The sequence below is a fragment of the Macrosteles quadrilineatus genome, unplaced genomic scaffold (assembly GCF_028750875.1).
Source record: "Macrosteles quadrilineatus isolate MER2022 unplaced genomic scaffold, UCM_ALF_1.0 Scaffold_5__1_contigs__length_97177068, whole genome shotgun sequence".
Taxonomy (NCBI): domain Eukaryota; kingdom Metazoa; phylum Arthropoda; class Insecta; order Hemiptera; family Cicadellidae; genus Macrosteles; species Macrosteles quadrilineatus.
Genome location: NW_026542598.1, coordinates 20104761 through 20131116, shown reverse-complemented (window position 1 = coordinate 20131116; position 26356 = coordinate 20104761). Strand labels below are relative to the sequence as shown.

At 33.3% G+C, this 26356-nt stretch overlaps 1 protein-coding gene across 1 annotated transcript in view; it reads left to right on the top strand.

Annotated features, from left to right (window-relative positions):
- The window catches only part of LOC128995255 (uncharacterized), a 30102-nt gene extending 11123 nt beyond the window's left edge, over positions 1–18979 (top strand). Inside the window, exons 2-4 of the mRNA XM_054420210.1 lie at positions 14506–14669; positions 16871–16983; positions 17470–18979. Of these exons, the coding sequence (XP_054276185.1) occupies positions 14506–14669; positions 16871–16983; positions 17470–17661 (469 nt within the window). The 3' untranslated portion in view covers positions 17662–18979. The remainder of the gene's footprint in view (positions 1–14505; positions 14670–16870; positions 16984–17469) is intronic.
- Positions 18980–26356: the final 7377 nt, after the last annotated feature.

The window sequence follows — 26356 nt, the reverse complement described above, 5'->3', positions numbered from 1 at the left end:
CGTGGTACTTTGGAGATTTTTATATACTGTTTCTCGTATTAAGAACACGTTTCGACCACAGATCAGCTAGTTTGGACAGTATTAGAATGCAGACTAATCATACACCTTTGTTTCTCTTCTTTGCTGATCAGCTAATCAGCTGAAGAAAATTTTAGTTCCGTAGTTTACACAGGGTATTTTGTTGCTTTTACCACTTATTTCTCGTCATTTAATCAATTAAAACAATCATTTTAACACACGATCTATTTGTAAATAATTGCTTGTCCTATGTTATGTTACCAAACGGTAAAGCACAGCCCCTAAAGTCCACTCTAGAACAAGGGGAAAACATTTAATTGACATTTGTGCACTCAAACGTCACCAACATTAAACAACGATGAGATTAGAAGTCTAGTCAAAGCCTATACTTACCACTATGATACAATAATTAAATTTATGTCTTGTTTGAACATAATTCCTACGAGATATAGACCAATTCCGAATTACAACAAATTTTCGGACTTTTCGCAGTGGTTTTCAAAGCTATGCCGTACACTAACACTAGTGTGCTGAGTTGTATATGTTAAACATCTTCCATCAAGTTTTAAAGTACCAAACAACTAAATCCATTCATATTAAGTTAAAATAAAATGAAAACAATATACTATACTGATAAAATGTATTAATTACAACTTAAGCTACTTCAAAATTATCACCCAATGATAAACGTTATCTAAGTAGGTATATTTGTACGGCCTGAAGATGGTTCCCTGTGAATTGAAAATATAGTTGCCACAAGCAGCTTTTTGGATTAGTGAATGCAGGTATTTAAACCATTATAAACACCCTACTTTAATTTAAATGTTGGCGAATTTTCTTTTTAGAGGAAAGCTATTACCGTAGATTGCATCCTAAGACAAAGACCCAGAATAGATTTAGTTTTTTAGTTTTGATGTGTATCCTTTGGAATTTATACCCCCAAACATGAAATTTTGCATTTTCTTTCTAAGCTATTTTTTTTGCATACAAAACGCAATTACTAAAAACTGATTATTTAAAACTTCCATGTTATTCTTATGGAGAAAAAATAAACTGATGTAGTTTGCTTAGTTAGAACCGTTAGAACACATGTTGATAAAACTTGACAAATTGTTTTATCTCATACTATAGATAGCTATTAATATTAATAATTCAATAAAAAAAACACTTCATTGCCTTCCCTGTTGCAGCCAAACTACTCACTCAAATTAATGTTATTAAAATAGGAAATTAATGTAAACATTTTAAAGGTGTATTTTAGTGAAAATCCAACTAGGTAAATGGAAATTCGCTCAGTATGCAGGTTTGCTGCGGGGGTATTTTTTAATTACCATGTGTCCTACAACATGTAACAAGACCAACTTTCGCGTCATGTGACATTGTAAATTAAAGCAGCATATGTCGCTCTCACTTGCACTCATTGTGGAGTGGCCGCGGGTGTCTGCGCTCTCTCTCACTCACATTGTCGTGGCCTCCAGCCAGTTAAAGGGAAATCTCTAACGGAAATATGAATTTCCATTCCGACTAATAATTGACGAAGTTCTGACTTAGTCTGGATGTCAAATCAAGTAATATGCTTTTGCTTTGGTGGTGTGCCAATTTGATATGAAATAGTTATTTATTTACGTTATTTGGATTTTTTTCTTTTTACTTAAAATGCAGCGTGGCTGATTTAGTAGTGACTTCAGTCTAGAAGATCCGGATTCAATCCCGCCACTCACCAATGATAGTTCACTTCGTGATAATGCTGGTGATAACGTGATAAATTCGCGGTACGGAGCTACCTTTTGTAGGGCTAACACCTAGGGAACGAAAAGAACTATAGGTTTCCTATGTGATGGGAATTTTCTATGTCACAACATAAATTTCTACCGCGTTTTTATTCCTTGTTTAATTTTTGTGGGTTGGTAAACAACTCAACGTTAAACTGTTTCAACATAAAATTATAAAGTTACCCCACCCTGGAATATCAGATCACAACACACAATTTGATACATATTATGGAATATATAACTCCTACAGTTTTGTTATAATAATATTGTTAATACTACCTGAAAATATAATTATTTAAATGGCCAATTTTAAAAGCAGACTATTTTCAAAACTCAATCCAACTTCTTTCGTTTCAACTAACTTTTCAGTATACGATTCCAATCACGTAGAAACAGAACACAAGGTAACAAAATAAGTAAGACGAATGCTGCCAACATAACAATGACAAATTTCTGACCCAGTTCGTGTGTCAGGGAAGAAGAAGAATGAACTGGAGGCAAGATTACCACAACAGCCCTCCAAAATAACAATAAGTTAAATAATAAACAAGCCCCTCGTCTCGCCATTGTTTTGCGTCCGGTGGAACAAAACTGGATATCTGCGTTGTGGAAAAATTTAAATTTACAATGATAAATTAACCGAGGTTTTGCAGAATTTTAAACTATTTATAACATTTATAAATAAACGTTTAACCCTGGTAAAACGATTGTTTTAGTATTGTACATGCAAAAAAAAATGTAAATACACTTACAACACTTTTTTAATAGTTTGACCTTATATAGGCCTAATAATAATAATAAACTATTGTCTTTTAATTTTCTACAACTTTTTTTGCTTTAGAGAAACATTTGAATAGTTACAATAAAATTTTACGTTAAAAATATATCAGTGTATTGATAACACAAAATCGTACATGGACCATAGTTCTTTTAATTTGCTACTAATTAGTATAACTTATGTGAATAATTTATTTAACGGTTTATACGACGTTTATTATATTTTTAATATAAATTAGGGCTCAGGTATAATTGAACAGGTAATCCATTATAAACACAGTACTGTACATGACGTACCACAATATTGTTTATGATATTATACATTAAAAATTGAGCTATGCTGCTTTGTTATGTAGTTTCTATAGAATAGTCATGTTTAAGTTTCTGTATAACAATTCCGTGGTTAATATAGGGCAGGTTCGTTGTTGTTCTATAGATTCTCTGTGTGTATGTAACAAAATTACTGGTGATCTTGTTAGGTTCTTGATGCATTTTTGATTATCTAGAACAGCTGGTAATAGCCTACTATCCTATTTTATTATTTTTTCAATGCTCATTTTGAAAGATATACGTTTGAAAATCTGAGCACTACTGTTATGTGTCGTATAATTTGTTAGCTTCTGTTATTTAGATTTAATGTAATTGAAAAATAACAAGTTTAGAATAAAAGGATCTTGTTGTAAAACGTTATCACTAATATTTTATTTTTATTTTTGCAGGTAAGAAATCGTTTCCTGGATCTGTCAAAACTTGTGTCGTAAGTAATACCTATAACAAGTACTGTATACATTAAAATCAATATAATAACGTATGGTAAAAGTGTTAACGCAAATTGAAATGAATTTTAATATGAAATATTATCCTTGGCTTTGGATTGGATACTTCGAATAAAATTCTCATCCTATTGTACACATTTAAAGCCTGCTCTGGTGTTGGTATGTGATTTAGTATAAGAGGATAAATATGTCACTCGATTTGTTTAGGGTAAGACAGAAAAATGACAAGATACAAATATTAAAATCAAATATTTTTCTCCCAAACCTGAAATATTACAAGTTAAAATTGTTTTGCATACTAATATACAAAAGAGTATAATTAACCTTGGTTTATTTTTAGCCTAATTTTGACTTATAATTCTTATAACGCTTTATAGTTTGAATCTTTTGAAATATTTCAGAGCATTTATAATAATTACATACATCCGTAGAGTAGCATTCGAAAATGAGTTTTGCGTTGGGCGGGGCTTGGTTGATTTTTAGAGACCTCAGGGTTGGTTAGTTGAAAAAGTGGAAACATACCCAACTTTTACTCGACTTTATATTTTGCTGTTTTACATTTTTTGCTGCGAATAAAACTTGGTGTAAAAATATGAAGTAAGGTCAATTATTCAATAACTGAATAATTTTTGTTTTAAGTACGTTATTAGCTCAAAAAACTATTCCAAGTTCACATCCAACATAGGCTATATCAACAGCCGAAAATGAAACTTGATTTCCGGATTATCTTATAATCAGCCTAATTCTAACAATAAAAATGATATTGGAAACTTGTCTGTATTGCTTATAAAAATAAAATAGGAATTATTTGATTAGGTTTATTGACGAACGATTGAGCATTAGGAATAAATTTTGACTTGCATAACAATCTGCAATACAAAGTAATACTGTGTGAAACCCATGTCGACTAGTTGAAGGATACGTTTGAAAGCATCGTACATATATTTTTAATAATGTATAGAAGATATTCTATCAACTTATTGCAATTCCAACATTGAAGTATATATAAGACAGTTTTCATAAATGCATAGGAGGATGTACACATTTTAAGTTATTTCCGTTTATATACTCGTAATTTCTACCAGTCTTTTTATTTCAATGTTATTAACAAAAGCCTATATAAACTTTGCTTTCTGGTTATTCTTGTTAACATGGCTTACTCATCTCTCTTACTTTTACATTAATTAAAAAAAAACCCAAACAACATACCTACAATGTAGTAGCATTGACTATGGATGTAGTCAATGCGTCCAAACTCGTCAAAACCACAGCTTGACGATGGATACTGCAAGTTAAGTTCCGGTCAAAAACCATACATTCAATATGAATATACATAAAATATAAAATATACATAAAATATGAATTTTAGAACTCAATTTTTAAGTCGACTATAATATAAGAGTAGTTGTAGTAGTTCTCGGGGTCCGGTGATTTGTTGAGGAAGGACTGACTGTGGTCTGAGAGACCTCCAAATCAGAGACCTGATTTCTCCGCTTGTGAAGTCACAACCACTTTGACTTACGTAACACTCGACCGGAGAGAACACTTCTGGATTCCCAATGACGTATGAAATCTCTTTTGGCAATCATGACGAAATACAAACATCGAAATTAAAGAAATTCACATTAACGTTAATTAGTTGTTCAATGTAGTTGTTACCATTGACTATACAGTCAATGTTGTTACGTTCCTTTGTAAAGACATCGTATAGCCTATCTTTACAATACCTACATGAAAATGCATCTATTGTTTTACTACTCATAGAGTAATGATTCAGCTTTGTACGATAGGTACTGGAAAATAAATAATCGAACTAAACTGACTGACTTAAAAGCAAAACCACTGTCTTTGAGAGTTTCAATTCAAGACCTTCTTTACAACATGAGTAAAATAGCTTAAACACTAAAAATTGGTAACATTGGTTTGATTATATTACAAAACAGTTTTGCTCAGTTAACGCATTAAAGGTAACATATATACGAAATTTCCTCTCGTAAATTACTCGCAGTAAGCTTAGAGAATTTTTTGCATTTTGACGAAAATTGTAGTTCATCAAAGGAGGCAGAATTGACTTTTCGACCCCTGCTCTTTTCACAGAATACTGTAGTTTTACTTCAACATCGCCTTCTTCTCGGTTGTTAAGCCCCCCACACTATCGAACATGCCACCCGACCTGACAACCTGACCTGACGACGGACCCATCATCCAACCTGACTTATGTCGGGTGTTTCCCACACACTATCGAGCATGTTACCCAACAAGTCAGGTGAAATATTAGTTCTGAGATGGATTTTGAGACGACTGTTAGCTGTTTCAGGGGGATTTTTTAGCGATGATTTTAGGGATTTTTAGAGCCTATGGAACTAGGCTCTTAAATTTTCAATTTTATTTTTAACGAACTTTAAATCACACATTTTGGATACAGTTCCTTACACTTTTCCATCAGGATATCGTGCCCCTATGTGCATGTTTGTTGCAATATAGTTTACTTTTGACAGCCCACAACGCCTTCTGGTCTCTGTAGAGTTAAATAAATTCTGACCAGAACTGTTCATTATTATTAAATGACATTATGGAAAAATGGGACGGTTATCACATCACGCACAACTCGCTAAATACAATTTTACTGGAAACTGTGGCTAGGCGGGCGAGCAGTTCGACGGTTTCCCACCACACGGTCCAACATGACACTCACAGGCGGACGGCTCGAGTCGGGTGGTGCTACCGGACCGAGCATCCGACCTGACATATCCGTCGAGCATGTCGGGTCGGAACCCAGTACCCACACACTGTCCAATATGTTCGACAAGACGTCGGATCCCGACATGTCCGTCCAACATGTTGGATAGTGTATGGGGGGCTTTATACTTCATGTCGAAAGGCGTTAACTTTAAGCTCAAGAGATAAATAGAAACTGTAAATTTTTAATAAATAAAGTTAATAAATAAAAAAAATAATAAATTCAATATATTTTAACACAGCACCTAGTAAGTTTGAAGTGAAAGATAGAAGAGAATCGTTGAGAACTATGTTTTAATTCAATACAATATTAATGACCATTTAATTTTGTCCCTTTTGTAAATAGCCTACAATCATGGAGGTAGAATCTTAATGGTGATATTTATTCGAAAATATGTTACAGTAGTGAATTTGTTGCACTAAACGCCCAATATTTTGTCTTTAGAATGTATTTACTGATGAAGATTAAGATAAGTCGAAACTTGTCACTGATTACAGATTACACTTAACGTTTCATTGTCGTTTATTTCTTAAGTAATTTTACACTAAATGCTAAATGCTAAACGCTTAGGTAACTATTTTACTAACCTGATAAGCCTTAAAATTCGTTATTTTAATAACTCAATAGATAGTTACAGGTAGGTAGGCATACTTAGTTTTAAGTTCGCTTACGGGGATGGTGAGTTTGTGTTATTGCAAGACATAATTACGAACATTATTCATATAAATTTGTAAAAACGACTTTGTTTAAATTTGTTTTTTATCGTGACGGAAAATTCCCTCAATATTTCTTAAGTGATGATTACAGGTACTTTCAGCAACAACCTGAATATTTCGGTTAGCATTTCGTAATAATAGAGTTTCCATCCCAATATGCAAATTGGAATGATGACGGAAGAAAAATAAACACATACAAAGTTTGGGTTGATTTTGTATCTAAAACTATTATGCAAGTTCAGAATGCTACTAACAAAATGCATTACTGTACTGAGGAAGAAATTGACATTTTTAACAAACTAATGCAAAAATGAGAAGCGTTCATGAGCAAGTTGACTCCGGGCGTCTTCAGCTCACGCACGCAGACTATCCATCGCCAAAGGTCAAGTCGGGAAATTAAAGCATTCCTAAAAAGTGAAAATACTCGGTGAAGGTCGGAATGCAGAAACACGTCGTGGAGGTTGAGGTCGTAATCGTGTGGTGAAAGTGGAGAAAGTGACACCGGATGCAGGTTAAGTTGATCTCGTCGTGGGACATCATATCCTGTCTGACCAGACAAGAATGGAGCCGAACTCGATCATTGTGACGCAAGTTATGAGTACCAGTCTTCTCTGGGATAATTATCCCGAATATGGGAATTGGGAAATGTTTCTTCTGGATGCTACAAAATAGGATCCGAGAATGTAGAGAACTGGATTATTGTGACGTAAGAAGTGAATCTTATCTGGGAGGTTTATCCCGAATACTATATGAATGTTTCAGTCAATGTTGGAAAACGGGAAATGAGATGATTTGGAGGAGGCTTATGCGCGGCCACTCGAGTCGCTCACGACCGCGACTACTCACTGCTCAGTTGCTTGGGGTGGCCATAGGAGGCTAGGGGTGACCGAATTGTATACAGAGTAAGACCCTACGGTCCAATTAGACAACAATGTAGGGGCGAATTTGGTCGTTGTAAGGTAAATAATGAGTCTTTTTTGGGATAGTTATCCCGAAAATAGGGATTATTTAACGAAACGGGACCCGATGATGGTTGGTGAGATACTGTTAACCAACCGCAAAACAATGTACACCCATTTGCTCATTGTGACGTATATAATATGTCTTCTCTGGTTCATAACTAAATGCGGCGGGAAATATTGACTTTCAATGATGCAAAATGGAATCCGGGGATGATTAGTAAGATACTACAAACTAAAACAACAATGTAGAAATTAACTTGATCATTGTGATGTAAATGGCAAGTTTTATTTGAGTTGTAAAGTCAAGTCTTCTCTGGTACAGATTAAGATCGACAGTAACATGATGGAATCCGAGGATGGTTGAGAGATACTCGAGAGACTGCGGTCCAGATAACAATTCTGCGAGAAACTTGATCATTGTGACCTAAATGATAAGTCTGTTTGAGTGACGAGACTTCTCTGGTCCGGAATATGGGTATTTGTCTGTTGATGGTACAACAAGTGATTCTAGGAAGGTTAATATAATACTGCGGCCCAAACAAATAATGACGTAGAGACCAAATCATTGTTACTAAAGCAGTGTCTCTAGAGTGAGGGTTTTTATACCAACTATGGATATTTTTATCTGTTAAGATCACGCAATGATTAATTAGATAGACTTAAAGTTTTTAATACTGTTACCTGCATTTTTTTCTAATGAAAACTTGGACAATAAATAAAAACATTGTAAAGTGGGGAAATTTATGCCTGTGTCTTTAAAATATATATTACAGTTTTTTACGAAACGTCCAAAATAGTGCCAAGTGTCTCAAACGTCAAAGAACACTTCAGCTGCAATTTTAGTCCGCAAAATAAGTTATAAGTAACTCATTGTGTAAATTTCGTAGGGTTGGAAAGTCCAACCCATAGTGGTTAATAGTAATCCAATCACAAGATCATTCGATAAACCGAACCTTGTTTTACCTATGTATAGCCTAACATACATCCTATATGTATGGATGTAAAATAATCTTCAATGCACATTATCAGAACGATTCGTGTAGACAATTAAAGAAGAAACCAAACCATTGAGGTCCTTCTCTCATTTCTGCTTGCAGTCTATCTCTAGAAAAAATTAATGTTGGACTAAAATTAAATTAATTGTTCTTACTTTTGAACAGTGTAAAACATCCAGTAGTCAATGATAATACCTTTTCCTATTAATACAATCCAATTTTTGACTTCAGTATCCAAATAGTCAATGACTTTCTCAAAAGCACAATTTTCAATCTCTATAACATCGATAAATAATACCCTGGTAAAAAAAGTAAAAATAATGAATAAATAAACAAAAAAACTCGTTGCAATATAGTCTAGTTAAAAATATCAATTTGAAATATTACTACAATTAGGTAGTAAACCCAAGACAACAGCCCTACATCTAACGTCTATTGTAAGGAAAAGCAGCTGAAATCCGTCCTTGGGTTTCGAACTTTGAATAGAATTACGTTATAAGTGGTTTCCAGCAATAATTCCTAATATTCGAGAAGGATATCAATAATATCATGAACACGCGTATAGCAGTTAATTTTACTAATCATGTTGAGTTGCACTATTATGAAAATATCCTCAGGTTCACTCCAAATGAATCGGTAAAAGGAAAACGTTTTTACATTCTTTGCTTCTGTAGGTTTAGTGACTCACCACCTACACCCCTTACCTTTGTTCTTAAGGTTTCTTAGGTAAGAATGGTATCTTAAACGAATGTGTGTGAAGTTTTTATACAACTCTTACAAGACACTTTTCCTTGCCTCCGATATACGTGAATTGTAAAAACATGTCTTGGGGATCCGGCTATTCCAAGGATTAGAGCTCGGGGTTTCTGGCATAGAGTCCGGATTAGAATCCCGCCAATCACCAAAATCTATGTGTTAACAACGGAATTTGTTGTACAAGGCCAACCGGCTGTATGTTAAATCATTGACTATTAATACAATATCAAATAGTCAAAGGTTATATCTAAAACAATATAGATGAGATATTTTAGGCAAGGTGAACTTTATCTATATCGGATAACTATCGCATGGGCTGTATTTCATTCGGTGACAGTTTTGGGTATTTGTGTAGGACACCCTCGCTTACATTACTCAAATGTTAACTCCACGCACATGTCAGAGACTCATCCTTTACTAAAGGACTTCTGCTACCTACTCCGTGTCCCTGATATAACATTATTTGTGTTCGTTTTACTATCTTGTTCACTTGTCTACGCCTTATAACGCACCCTGACGCGTCACCGTCGTAAAAACCCTAACCTCTGTATATACGATTAGGTAGGCCTACTTGATAGAATCACAGACAATGGATTCTTTTGTACAGTACTTTTATCAGTAACCCGAACATGTGGTAATAAAGCAGTATTAGTATTGGCAAATACCGTGAATATAGTTTGATGTAGATTATTGTAACACTAGAGAACCCGTGCGGCTCAATGAGCCGCATAGCATGAAATATAACACCGAGGAAAACGTTATGCATAAATTCGAGTAATTCTAGTTACATCTTAGAGTTGTTTATTTAAATACCTCTATTTGCGTCGTCAAGACTCACCTACACCTACATTATTTCTCCTCTCGGCTTTAACTGATAACTTATAATGAATGCTAAACGTGCTGCTTCAATTCGAGTTAACATGTTGCAACAAAGTTATTACCTACAGCATTGAAGATTGAAGAAAACTTTTGCCTTGCTGATAACCTGTGTTAAGTAATTTAAGTTGGGTCATTTTATTTCTTTGATTTGAGGCATCCCCCTAATCAAACGAATTTTTCTCCGTAGAGAATCCTGAAAAGTGGGGTAATATCAACCATTTTATGTGCTCCATTTTTTACCCACAAACTCTAGGTTACCAACTGGACAGCCATAATCTGCTTTGAATATGCTAAATCAGTAACCCCATTGAAAGTTGGTTAAACAATCCATTTGCGTTTTTGCTCAATTGAAGTAGAGCGAGTAATACAAAAATTTACAATAAAAACATAAGGTCTGCCAAGATTTGGTATAATCTTACTACTTTAACTTATCATAGTCAAGGCATTATTATAGTTTCTACTAAATGTTTTGAAATATCTCGATCTGGCAGTATCAGAAGTAAACATTTCTTGCATGCATTGATTTGATCTGACATTAGGCAAGTTAACTTTACCACCGTGAAAACAATATGTGCTTCGTATATATTTTCACTTCTAAAGTAAGTTGCATAGCAGAACTGGCAAATATTATTCATCTCACCAAGGGAATGTGTATCTGGATGGGTATCTGTTAGACCAGGCATATCTTTTTCTACTCTCCTCATACGCATAGATATCTATTAATTGTCTCCTCCTCCCGTTTTCAATTTGAACTTGAGGCATTTTCTGTTCTTCCAATAAAACTGATAAACTGTTTAACTTGGTCTTAACCTTGAATGTTACAAACATTAATCTTTACTCCCAAAAAGCTAATGAGTATCTTTTTATAAACAGCTGTTTTTTGTTTTTAAATTTGTTCTATGTATTTCTTATGGGGAAACCCCGACATTTGAGTGGGTCTCACGCCCTTAAGATTAATAATTTTAAATTTCTAAAACCTTATTGCAAAACTACATATTGAGATAAATCTTTTGACACCTTAAACGTTGAAATTGGTCCACAAATAAGGGAGCAAAAAACTGCAAAAGAAATAAACTACGTTAGCAACATACTCTTCATTACATTTTCCCAGGACGTACCGTTGTATTACCACTGACCACATCATAGTCTGGACTTTTTAATATAAAATGTTGCCTCAGAGGTATAAAAAAAAAAAAACATTTACTATACTGAACTAATAGCTATAAAATTGCACAACGTAAGATATTAACGTCACAATTAAAACGTAGGTACATATTAAACAGCTCATGATCCATTTTACTGTACATAACCTCTAATTACTTAACTCGACAACTCGACTTATCCACTAATTGTTTACCTTGTGTTCACGCAGTCTTGGTCGAAAGTTATGAAATTAATCATTTGGAAAAATAATTAAAAAAAGTTAAGTAATAAATCCTACAAGCTTGGAGCTGGTAGACTCGAACTTTGTGACAATCGATGTAACTGGCTTACGAGCAACTATTGCATTCCAAGCGGTTCCAACTTTCCCATCTTGGATACTTTGTGCAACTTCTTAGCTCAGTTTTGCTCTAACAGTTTTTACCAAAGGCGAAATTCTCTGCAACTGAAACCTTTCGTATTTATTTTTTACTTTAAGTAGGTTCTTGTACAAAAAAATACCTAGTATAACAGCTGGTATACCGATTAGAGTGTGCACTTCTATCCTGAAGGCTTAGATTCAAAACCCGCAAATCACTAACAATTTGATTACACATACTGTAGTATTAATGTAACCCGGTTCAAACCTCCTAGGGCTATACATATACCGTTCTAGAAAATTAAAATAATCTGGTCTCTTGAACTAGCAGTATTTCTGTGAAGTTAGTTCCTCCACAAAATGCCACAAAAATTACATAATTATACTAATATCGTCAAATCCAACTTTAAAACTCATTACAGCTAAGATAACCTTAATGTCCCACACAAATTTAAAAACATTATTTTTATGTCCTACACAAATTTTCAAAGCATTATTTTACTTGTGTCATGAACCAAAGTTTCGAACCCAACATGGCCTGTCATAAATGTTATCTCTAGTCTTATCAGTCACACTGTTATCAGAGAGACAGAGGCCTGGCATACTTCTCAGACCCTCCCATTATTGGACCATTCTTGTATTTTATTACTTTACACTAGTAGGTTCAAATATCTGTGGCCAGCTAAATTCATGGAATTTGACAATTAAAACAGACTTTTAGTTTTTATGACAATTTTTTAATGTTTGGTTTTTATCAATAAATCGGTTGGTGTTTGATTATGTAGCATATGCTGCTATATTCTCAAATCCGTTCTAATATACAGTACCTAGCTTCAAATTGCAATATTTATCAATTATGTAGGTAGTTGTCAATAATCTACTGAAAAATTTTTCAAATAAATTAAACAAACTTTTGTGTTTAGATAAAAAATTACAACAACTTTTGATTAGTCTTCACAATAAAGACAAATTAATGACATCACTTTTCCGTCGATTTGTTTTCCTTTAAACATGTATTTGTGATTGTATCTATTAGGGGTAATATGTTATTTGTTTGATAACAATAATATATTTAACTCAAAAACAAACAATTTAATCGATGTCAAAAGGTAGCCTAAACACAAAAGTGGTGAGTTTCACCTTGCATGGTTATCTGTCCAAAGAGTTAACTTAAGAATTAACTATCAAACGGAATACAAGAAAGCCTCACTTTGCTGCAAAGAGCCGAAGGAGCCCTTAAATGTGGAAGAGGTCTTTAAATAATGTAGCAGTCCAAACATGGCTTCTGAGTTCTGAGGAGTCTGTCTTGCTAACAAGTTGGCAGCCCTGACATGAAATATTAGGAGAAATTGGTTACCCTAACTCAAAAGTGTGGACTGATAATCTTTGTGAAAAATCTATTAATTACAATGCATTTCTTTTGGTTTAAGCTGTTAATTTTTGCATTTACATTTTTTATTGAGCATTAAAAATTCTGGTCTTGTTGCTATTTTATGTGCTGGATTCTCAACTTTTGCTTGAATATTATAATCAATCTATATATCTATATATCCCAACAAGAAATAGCTTATGGATTTAAAACATCAGACACCCCTTGGGATGGGACCAGCAACTTACAGATAAGAGATCGCTATAACTTCTCAGTTACCTAGACAAATTTGATTGAACTTTTTTGCTGGTTATCTTAAATAGCAATACTTATTTGAGTAACTAGGGGGCGAAGTGGCACTTTGCTGCACACGAAAGAACTGTTACATACATAATTTTTAAAGGTAATGAGACAAAAACTAATTTCCCGATCAAGAATTTTATCGATTTGTATTACTTTGAATTTGTGTTTAAAATATTAAAAAATTTTAAATATTACACAAACAATCAAGAATAAATTCCCTATTTTTATCAGCAATAGAACTCACTTCATCCAACAAGGGTTAAAGAAGGGGATTGGAGATAAATGTTAATTGAAAATCAGACAAGCAAATAAATGGCCTTAAAGAAATATTGCCTATAAACTCTGTTATCAACTTGCTAATGACTCAGTTCATTAACACTTCTGCGATTTAGCCCTTTTAATCCCACATTCTCACACACACTTTTTAATGGCAACTTTAGCTTTTCAGAAACATATTGAGGAAATCAATCAAGTTATTATTTGAAAGTAAACTGGTAAACTCATAAATGTTGATAGCTTCTATCTTCTTTTGGTGTAATAACACTCATAATGAATTATGAAAATTCCCATTTAAAAAAATTAGACTTGAATTTTTAAGGGTGTTTACATATTTTCTCTTCAGTAGAAGATGACAAACGTAAAAATATGTTGTAGTACCCATACCCAAGTTGTATAGTAGTACAGCATGAGAGTGCAACACTATTGTGTCAAAACTAGTTTGTGAGAATAATATGTGGAGTGCTATTGGCAGGTATTTACTCCATCTCCAATATTCCACTCATCCACTGTGATCCAGTAGCAATAATACCATGAATCTCTGGGAATCGAAGTCGAGGGTTCATAGCCCTCGGTAGATTTTAATTCCAAATTCCAGGAATCAATCGTCGAATACAAAGTAAGTAATGTTTCTTTTTTATTTTCAGCCATGACAGGGAGCAGCCCTTCACATTCCAGCTGGGTGTTGGTCAGGTGATCAAGGGATGGGACCAGGGACTCCTGGACATGTGTGTGGGGGAGAAGAGGAAACTGACCATCCCTCCGGAACTTGCCTACGGAGACAGGGGAGCAGGCTCCGTCATCCCTGGAGGTGGGTGGAGCTAAGGGTAGAGTGTGCACTTGGTAATCACAAGGTTGCTGATTCAGTCCTGTGAAGTTAGTACTTTGTGATAGTTCGAAGCTGGACCCAGCTGTCTTTGATTATTGGAGTAAAAACCATCCAGAATGAAAAAAACAGCTGATTTTTGTCAGTCCCTTTTATCTCATTCATTCAATTTTCAGAAGCTACATTGACACGAGACCAGTAGGCATCAGGTAACTTTAAATACACTAACTATCGGCTTCGCATAGGGAACTTAAGTTGTACACCTTAAAATGTGCACCTTGCTGTAAACCACTCTAAATCTTTACTAATCTGCTAATGGACTAAACATCTAAAACAGAGTGTTAAAAAAAGTTTCCTAACATAACCACTTTTCATAGTTATAAGAAAAATAATTAGTGGACGTTAGCCATCGATCTCTATTATTACTCATTAGCTCACTCTGGTTTTGTACGTTACCTACGTCTTTAGTTGATCCATTGACTTAATCTACTGCTAGTAGACTTCTTATCCTAATATTAAATTGAAGGTTCTTTTGATGTGGGTCTAATGTACGGTTACATTTAAGGAACATGCACGTTAACTACTGTATAATTCCACAGAAAAACCATAATATACTGTATATGAACAATCTATTTACCGGTATTATTTTATTTTGTTACTTTAAAATACTTAATACCTACTTTTCTTTGAGATGGCGATCATATGAAAGTAGGTATTTTGAAGCCAATTATATGACTGGAGATGAGTGTAGGATGAGTGGCTGATCTTTTAGTCTTGTTAGTGACTAAGGCCGACATATTCCTTAGACACAGCTGTTAATTAATAGCCCATACAGCCAATGGCAACCAAGGGATCTACAGTTTATGGTAGAATCCGAACCACATTTTTGCCTTGTAATCAATCAGTTAGTTATTACAAAATTCTAGATAGTAAATCTTAATCAATATACCTTAAACAAATACCTTAAAATTGTAGCTTTCCATTTCTACGAGGGAGTAATAATTCAATCCATTCTACAGACTAAAACTTGTAATTTTGTTACTCTCTATCGCATATATCCCAGCAAATTAAATCCAAAAAGTGTAGGCCGAAGACTGACTGACAGCAAAGTAATATACCTTGAGAGAAGGAGAGATTGATGTTTGTCGCAATCTGGATGTCACTGGCAATATTGTCTGGCCCAGATCACATCAGCTGACAGCTTCAGAAGCATTGTTATTTCCTTGTCACAAGCACAGCTCTACAAGTTTAACATATCTGGTTTTCCTCAATCAATGTCATTTTTACTGTGATAAAGCATAGGAGCATGCTTGCTGCAAGCTGCAAGGGGGGGCTGGGCATGAGGAAATAACTTGATTAATCATTCTGTGAGATAAAAAAATGTTTGTACTCAGTTTAATGAGTTTGAAATGCATCTATATGTCAAATTACTGTATGCATATATGTTTTGTAATTGCTTCAATTATCATTTATGGTTGTTCATAAATTTCAACCATACCTTGTAATGAATACATCAAAACACAGTCAAACCATCTAAAAACCTTAAATTTATTACTTATATTAATAAAACTGTGTTACTTTTCATTTTTACCCTGGTTGTAATTTTGTTTGTAGTTTCTATTGGTTCAAAATCTTGACATAAATTATAGAAATAAATTTAACGTTTTTAAAGGAATCCCCACTTTTAGACAGCCAAAAATAATATGCTGAGCATTTTCTATTGGAATTTTTGGTAGGGGTTGCTTTTCCCTTATCTTTAGGAACAATACTCCTTCCCCTGCAAAACATTTCCAACACACAAGCATATAATATAGTCAATGGATTGTGTGTAACAACACAGCTTTGTTCGCAACTAAACTGCATAGTTTCCATTAGAACTTTCCTGAAGATTTTATTGTATGTACTCGTCATGTCCGATCACAAAATGTAGGCAGTTTAAGGGGAAGGTTTCCTAGGTCCCCCACCTTTTTTTAGTATACCTCAACTGATCAGCTGTTCAAAGTTAGGCTGAGGTAGAAGGGATGGAATCACTTCCACTCAAACCACCTATATTTCGTGATAAGATGCATTTCTCAAATTTGAACTCCAAAACTCATAAACTTGCAGTTCTGTATCCTATAAGATATAGTAATCACGTATAACCTTTTGGAGCGTTTGCTAAAGTCAAGTGTTTTTCTGATTGCCAGGAGCCACTTTGACATTCGAGGTGGAGCTGATCAACATTGGAGACTCTGCACCAACCACCAACGTTTTCAAAGAGATCGACGCCGACAAGGATAAGATGCTGAGCAGAGAGGAGGTAAGATCTCTTTAACACAAATCTAAAATAAAAAAAAATCTGGGTTTGAATCAATCCCAAACTAACTTGCTTAGTATTGTTGTATGCTGGTAGATTGGTGGCTCAGTCGGTAGGACCATTAACTATATACCATAATATTTATGGTATATAGTCAGTGGTAGGACAGAATGTGAAACCAAGGCAGCAACGTTGTGGGTTTGCATCCTAGTGCTACCGAGTTTAGGACTGTTCCGGACTGGCTTACCCCTTGATACGCTTGATACCCTTGATACGTTTGAAATCCAAGCCTTTGAGTCCCATCATGTCAATGGACCAATGCAAGTTAAAAGAGAATTTCAACCTTTTACCGTCGACCCCTCTCAATATTGTCAGTAAATCTTATTCATTCTACACTCTCATCCTTCACTCCTCTTTGCCTTAGACTATGCATTGGTCTACCGGCATTGTTTTAAACAATCAATCACTGATCTAATCACCTATTTCTAGGTAAGCGAGTACCTGAAGAAACAGATGGTCGCTGCAGGCGAAGGTGAGGGAAGTGAAGCAGCCGACGAGGTCAAACAGATGCTCGAAGATCATGACAAACTCGTCGAGGAGATCTTCCAGCACGAAGACAAAGACAAGAACGGCTTCATCTCTCACGAAGAGTTCTCAGGACCCAAACACGACGAGTTGTGAGCAACACTGAACAAACCGCTCAATTGTTAATGTTGTACATAAACAGTGAATTTACACACTAAACAGAGACATTGAAGAACTTGAAATCGGTTGTCAACAGTGCTATTGAGTATTGCAAAATATAGAGATAAAAATGTGACGTAATTGGCTTAACTGGTAATGTAAAGTCTTTACTGTTAAAGCTTGAGTCTGGCCAGAAAAAATCTAAGCTTAAATTATTTTTAGTCTGTCAAACCCTATTTATTTGTCCACAGATAAGTTAGGAACAGAAACACTTAAGTGGTGTGTGACACTAGTGCTGGGTGTCTGGGACAAAGTCCAACACAATAATTTCTCAGGAATTTCTAAATCACAATGATAAATTTAAACCTATTTCATCCAACCACCTCAAAGATCAAATATTACAACATGATGTTAACAATGTTAACAAATGATGTTATAGTTTGTTCTTCATGTTGAAGATATCAGTTGATATTTTACTGTTAAACTTTATTTGATAGTTTATATTTATATTTTTAATTGATATTAAATATATAATTTATTAATGTTAACAAATATCATACGTTTATCTATGATTGTTTGAGTGTTGTAAACTAATTTTATGCTCAACACTTCAAACACAGATAAAAAATTATTTTATTCAATTTATTTAACTTTATTTTTTATAATTAGAAATTATTTTAGTGTAGTCTTGTTTTATTGGCATTTAATCAAATTTAATGAATTGGAAAATGGATAATAAATTAAATATATAAAATTTTTAAGTTTGAAAGAGGTCTTTCCAATCTATATACTAATTATACCTGATTTGGCATTTTACTTTGTTACTTTACTTTTAAATCAGAAAACTCTCAAATTTAAAATTATGATTTTATTTGTGTTGTTTTCAATTATTTTCAAACGATCAATGATCAGCATACATAGTTTATTAGTTTATTGTACTTTTGTATCATGAACAATGTTTTTCCTCTTTGTGCATTTTTGCACATCGATCTGGTATTCTTTAAGTCAACTACTTCAGTAAACAAGAATGAATGTTGTGAACAAAAATAAAAACTAGTATTTGTATGATGAATGTTTTTATTGTGAGTATAGAGAACTAAATTATAGAAGGTACCAATGCCGAACTTCAAAACATACCTTACAAATGTTGTACTATATGTAAAGTTTAAGAACTTAAGACTGTTTTACTGTATTTATCAATTTTATACAGTGTAAAAATGTATTGTAGGTCTAGTTTGTAATAACTGTAAATTAAGACAATTGTTACAAATGGCTGGTTACTGGATTAATAAATTTTGTTATTAAATGAAACAAACATATTTCTTTCCTTTGAAATCTTTTACATTTTAATTAGCAAAAAAATATCTATTTGTGCTGAATTGAGATGACTCATTTACACCGACATCTATTTTATCTAACAATGTTGAGCTATGCCATAGTGTGTTTATTAAACGCTTTAATAAATGGGCCCGGCCTAGTGTCGCAAAATGGTTTTAGGTTCGTTGGGGGCCCAAGGGAGAGAAAAATTCCCCCACAAGGTACAGAGTATAGAGAGAGAGAGAGTGGCACAATTATGTCGCAGACCCTTTAGGGTATCACATGGTCCTGGTGTCATAGGAATGTGTGTTTGTGTCGATCAATTATTGTTGCAATTATATTTTAAGAAAAAAAATGTAGAATTAGCTGGGACAAAATTTTTTTTTTTAACTCTTGACATCTTACACACTTTTAACAATTAGGTCTACCTGGCTAAATATATGCTAAGCTGTGGCAATTTAATTTAATGGTGAGTCGGTGGCTCAATTGGTAGCGTCACGGACTTCGGGCCCAAGGCAGTGATAGGGTTCGGATCTTGGTCACTGCCACAAACATTTTATCAGTACAGTTCACCTTTGTACTGTGCCGCTCGCCCCTTGCTTTGCTGGATACGTTCCACGCACAGATTTGTAGTCTATGTGGACGGGCAAATGCAAAAAGAGGCCGCCAACCTCTTAAAAAAAAATCAAAATATCTCAAACACAAAAGGAATGTCTTTGTCTTCTTTTTAAAACGTTTTTATTAGCTCGCTTTCTTGTCCGGTACAAATTTTGCGATCAATTTTATACTAACTTTCCAATGAGCTAGAGACTTGAAACTTGAGACATAGCTCACAAATGGATGACAATGCAATATTATACCATTTAATTTTCATATTTACCTTGGGCTACGCTCCATGGGCGTGTTTTTATTAGCTTGCTTTATTACAAACAAGATTTGAAGAAAATCGTCGGAGCCGTTTTCGAGATCTTTCTGCAAGCAAGCAAACATTGCTCGTATTAGAGTATAGACTTATGATATCAATTTCAAACGAAGTTCCCGATGAGCTAGAGACTTGAAACATAACTCACAAATGGATGACAATGCAATATTATATCATTTAATTTTCATATCTCCCTTGGGCTACGCCCCATGGGCTTCCAAATTGTCCATGTTTACATTTTAAAAGAAATGTAAATATAGCAATTAATTAAGTCAGCTATAAATACTTAAATTTGACAGAAGAGCAGAGGTTAAGAGGTACAGGTTCTTTTTTTTAGATTTTATTAACCGATCAGCATTACATTGCTATACAGGTTAGGTATAATCATATGTTTTATCTATGGTATAATATAAGAAAGACAAAAATAACATTATTGATTACATTAACATAGGTAGAGGTCAGCTATGGCTAGCCCCTCAGGCACTTATTGTCACTGTTTTAGCGGGTCGGACTGTAAAGGCACTGTCCACCAATGAAACACAAATGAAAAAAAAGTGGTTATAATAAAACGTCTTGAGGCAATCTGGGTTTTAGTCGGAGTCTCTGGATTTCAGGTACAGGTTCTGCTCCCGATATATTAAAAAAATTTAAAAAAAAATATATAAAAACTAGCTGTGTGCCCGTTCTACGCACGGGGATCTTATTGTAGTCAGTTATTGAAACCTTTTTATTAAGAACAGAATTTGGTTTGCATTTTTTCAGATATGCTGGCAAAACTATTATACAGTATATAAACCTTCGCAAATACAGTATCTGACAGTTTCAAGCCAAAACAAATGCTTCGAAATTAAATGTAACCTGGGTCGTGTTGGTCCATATGTTAAATCCCATGATTAAACTAAAAAATGCTTTATAGATCTATGAGGCATAGCCCTAATGTAGGCCTATAATTGAAAGTTACCTTCCACAATGGTTAAAAGTATTTTAGGTACTACTTCAACCTCCCAATTTAACACTTTATTCGTGTTGACATTTTCATTATAAAGGTACTTTTGTCCTTTCCGTGAAACACTGAGAAATAAGGACATTAATGCTTTACTAACAGACATACACACAAAAATACAGAACTTAATTAGGGGGTTTGCTACGCTTTAAGCATAACCTACTTGTAAAATTAGTATCTAAAATATTTTGTTAATGTCATCAAATTTCATCATAACAATGCATATTTGCTTGGACCTATGATGACCCGAAATGACGGCTTACTATATGAAATGAAGACGACTGGTCCAGGGTGGTCCAGCCACCCTGGTATAGACGATTGGTAATTTATAGTAAATATTACCAAAATAGGCCACGAACTATTGATACATAAACAACGTAAAGCGTTTAAACAATTCATTATGGTTAGCTGAATAAATGTTTTACTAAAGTGCGTTATCGTTTTCTTAGCATAAACTAACATTTTGGAATCAAGAAAGAAAAAGCAAAAATTGTACAGTTAAGACATCAATTAAATTGAATACCGGGGTACGCCTGTAATAATAAATAAGGTGCAACACCAACGATAACTAATTTGTAAAGTACAGTGATGTGTTAGTACTTAACAATGATTCTTGCTACTACCAACAGTACCAACGGTTCTAAGGAATAGAACCGGTACCAAAAACCAACGTTCACAGTTGAGAACTATAGTACAGCCGACCAATTATATGAGTTAATCAAGTCCCGAGGTTATTGATCTCTTGGTTTTTTATTTTCTCGTAAAACGTTTTAAAACGGCAATCAAAGTTATTTCCCAATAATTGCTTTATTTGTAAACAACTTTTAATGTAAACTTATCGGTGTCAGTTTAAAAAAAAAACCTCATACAAACAACTTTTTGTTATTTAATAGATTAGGCCCTACGTACCTATTCTCTAAACAATGATTGGTAAAGGCTATCTTAGAAGGAAATGTGGCAAAAATCACACAACGTTGGGTTTTTGGACGTTTGTAATTTTATTTCTTAAGTAGGTAGGCCGTGTATTCTAGGGAAAAGTACCGGTATCAAGGATCGTCGTCGAACAGTTTGTTATGAATAATTGGGTAGGCGTACGTACCCAAGAGCATGGCTGTATGGTCCAGCGATTGCATCACACGGTGAGTAGGTACTATTGACTATATATATATATAGTCAATGGTAGGAACAGAAAATAACACATTAGAAAAGCGAGTTTAGCATCATCCGTAAACCTCTGTTACAATCAACCACTGCAGTTGTGATTTTTTACTTACCACTTTACACAACCGCCATTGAAGCGCCGTGTCAATGAGTGGAAACCATATTTCTAAGCCATTGGCGACGATCATTATTAAATTTAAAGTTTCCCAGCCGTATACAACACTGATTCAAGGTCTTCTTTCTGGTTATCAAAACTCAAGAACAATTTATACACAAAGAATCTCTGGTTCCTGAACTGGATGATGCCTAGTTATTTAATTTCATTTACACGGTTACACTATTACACTATATTATTGCACTTTCGATTAATTAAATCCGTTACGTAAGAAAAACGTTTTTAATCACTTGGGATTTACATTCAAAACGTGATTAAAAAAGGTTGCGGTATTTGTAAACAACATTTGTAAACATATCAGTGACAGCTAGGAAAAATAATCTTGATCCGAACAGCTGTTCGTTATTTCATAGATGATTATGCAATAAAAATTGGACGAAAACTTGACATAAATCGCACAAAACTACATTTTTGAACGTTCGTAATATTATTTACAAAGTAGTGAGGCCATATTTTAATGGCTAAAGACAATCTCGCCAATCCAGTGAATACATTAAAATTACTTGGATCTTGATAGGTACTCTCGTTTTCCAGGAGAAGATAGCGTAAAATGCCATCTTGAGTGTTACAGACAAAGGGAAAGACAGACAGACAGACAGACAGAAATTGAGATAAGACTCGTTTCTGCTCATTTAATGTATAAGACGTAAAAATAACCTAAAAATATATAATTCTGAGCAATGTACAGACAAAACTCTAATTTTATTTATATAGACAATCATTTCAAAGTAAAGATAAAACATCTGATTTAAGATAATAAGGTTTTGGTTATGTATTAACAGGCCATAAAAAATAGATTTAATATATTTACACATTAAAGACTAAAAATTAGAAAAATAATTTATACTTTTTAGTGTGTTAAAAAACGTGGAATTTTCAAAAAGTATTTTATTTATAAATTATTTTAACTAACCTACCTGTAACATTTGTAAAAGTAAAATGTGTAGGTTAATTTTTTTCAACAGGGTCTTTTCAAGTATTGTGTTCTAAATTAAATATTCTTAGATTACACATATAGTAACTCCACACAAATACTAAACCTATAGTTGGGGTTGTAAATTTTTTTCATAACCGGTACCTATATTTATTTACTTTTATTCTATATTTAATATTTCCCTGGATTTTTGTAAAAATTCTTTAAATCAAAAACTCTTTTGATGATCTAAGTTGAGTCATCACTTATAAAAAAACCCATTATACTAAACATTCCAAAGTTTCTCGTTTTCCTTCCAGTTAAATATATCTAAGATTTTCCAACTCAGCACCTTATATCATGCAGTCTCCTAAATAGGATTTCTCACTATAGTTCTAATAAATAATAAACTTTATCAGGAGACTACTGAAAGGTAGAGTAATCGGTTACCAATATCCTGTGTGCAGGAAGGCAATGTTGGCTAAGTTAGATGAAATGTAAGCTTATCTATTAACTTGTCAGCCGCACAGAGGCTGCCTGGAACAAGCTACTTGACACAGCAGGATATATAGATGCTCATTAAGACCACAAGTCCCTGGGGAAGAATCCATTTTAATATGTAATATAATACAGAAAGATAGGCTACTTGAAAAAAAGAACACTAGTATCCTTTTTACGCTCTCATCCTATACAATTTGGTAAAACTATTTTACAAATTTAAACTCTCTAAATAAGAAAAAAACTGTTATGTCCCAACTGTAATGGTTATTTTATATAAGGAACGATTTTATAAAAGTCATAGAGAACATTTCATTTCATTATCAATAAACTTAAGTTCAAATCTCTCAATAAATTTTAAAAACAAGTCGTTTTAGTTTTTTGACTTTTGTGTTTATCCTTCAGAAAACACAATTAATTGAAATGCAATTCTTGTGCAGGTTACAGAATAAGGTAGATTGAACAAGGCTTTCAGTAATTTTCACTTATTAAATAACTTTTTTAAATTGTGTACAGAAATTTAAAAATAACATGTTTCAAACCTATAAAAGCTAAACTTATTAAATCCCTTACTTAATTGATTTTGATACTTAACTGATAATTGGTGATAACGATAAATAAATGTATTATTTACGTTGTGGTTTACAACAAGGTGTAAGGTGACCTCATCTGGGGTTTGGGACATATCAAGAATTAAAAAAAATCGACAATACATTTATAATAAATAAATAAAATATACAGTGTATACAACATAATACAATATATACAACATAATACAATATATACAACATAATACAATATATACAACATAATACAATATATACCGATATATACAGGGTGCCCCACGAAGGGGTTTAATCGTTTGATTTTAGATTACTTGCCCATTTGTGCTCGGAACATTTTGAAACTTTACACAATTTATGAAGTATGTTTTAAAAATATTCTTGCACAATTTCAGCTCCCTACATCTTGTTTAAAACAAAATGGTGGCATTTTGAAAAATGATACTTTAAACACATTAAAAATAGTGTTTTTGGTTTTGTAAAATATTTGTATTATTGCATCCTATGGAAATAGGATTTTGATCAGGAAATTATACCATAGCCTGGTGAAAACCTAAAGTAGAGACCAAATTTATTCAAACTGTTATCCATCACTAGTTAAAAATTAATAATAAATTAATTTATATAATACAATTAGTTAATAAAAACATTTGATATGCCACCATTTTGTTTCTACTAGGGTTAGGGAGATGAATCTTTCCCAAAATTTTTTTTAAAACCTACTTTATAAATTGTGTAAAGTTTCAAAATGTTCGGTCTATAAATGGGCAAGAAATATAAAATCAAACGTTTAAACCTCTTCGTGGGACACCCTGTACATAATCTATTCTCATTTCATACACAAAATGTATTCAACCAATACATATTATTAGACCATCAAAAATTGTGAGATGCTTCTAAGTGTCAAACTCAACTCACATAGGCTTCCCCTCCCTCGAGGGGTGCTTGAAATATAATTGAACAATAGTTTTTTACTTGATTCCATCAAAAGCAAACACTTATTTAGATCTATTTTCAAAATCTTTAACTTTTGTAAAATAAAAAAAACCACCTTTGTCTAATGCAGGGAAGATGCAGTGCATGAAGGAGATGAAGCAAGTAGTATTTGTAAAGCATTAGCAAGACAAAGAGGCTGCATGTTTAAACCATTAGATGAACTCTGCTCATTAGAAGAAAGACTCCAGGCTTGAACCACTTAGCTTTCCCTGCTAAACTGCTTGCAAGGGGGGGGAGCTTGACCCATTGTTAACAATAGAAAATCATGTAACTTTGAAACAGCAGCCTACAGAACATAAGTAGTAAATCAAGCTGCAAACCAACTGTTTCACAATAATAGGCAGAGCAGGAAAAACTCCATGAAATCATATTTATGTCCAAAATGAAGAATCATATATGTAGAACTATCAGTTGTCATACTGATTTAGTTCAAACTTGTTGAATGTCTAAGCAATTAAAAAAATATATGATTAATTAATTGATTATGCGTGATAGTTTTGGGCCACCCAAATATTCAACCAAATAGATTTAATTCAAGCATCATAGTACATCATAGATTGGTCACCTTATAATGTACAGTAATATTCCCGAAGTGTGCACTTGCTATTATGTTTGTTTTTTTAACCAATTCTTTATAATATAGGCATTAATATTATAAATTTAGCCCTTTGATAATTAATTATAGCTTATACTTAGAGTAAACCTGAACTTAAGATTATAGACAACTAATATATGCACAGACAATCAATAGACTATTTAATTGGTTCCTTTAGTCTATGATAAATGGTTTGACTGAATAAATTGTTGTGATTAATGTATTTGAATTCTATATGTTACAGTCACTTAAGATAAATGTTTTTATATAGTTTATAACATTTCATATGTCTGTTGGTATGTAAAATAAAATAAAATAAATAATTCTTTGAATTATTGCAAATTGTAAATATATAGAGATGATGTAGTTCAATAGTATTAATTACACTTAACTATTAATTTGTAACCAAGAGGCTGATTATATATAAAAAATACATTAGTATATTACCGATAAGAGAATATTATGGTTATTTACTGTAGTTTTCGTTAAGCAGAAGATGAATAATTAATTGATTGACTTTCAATTAGTATTTAAGTTTCAACTTTTTTA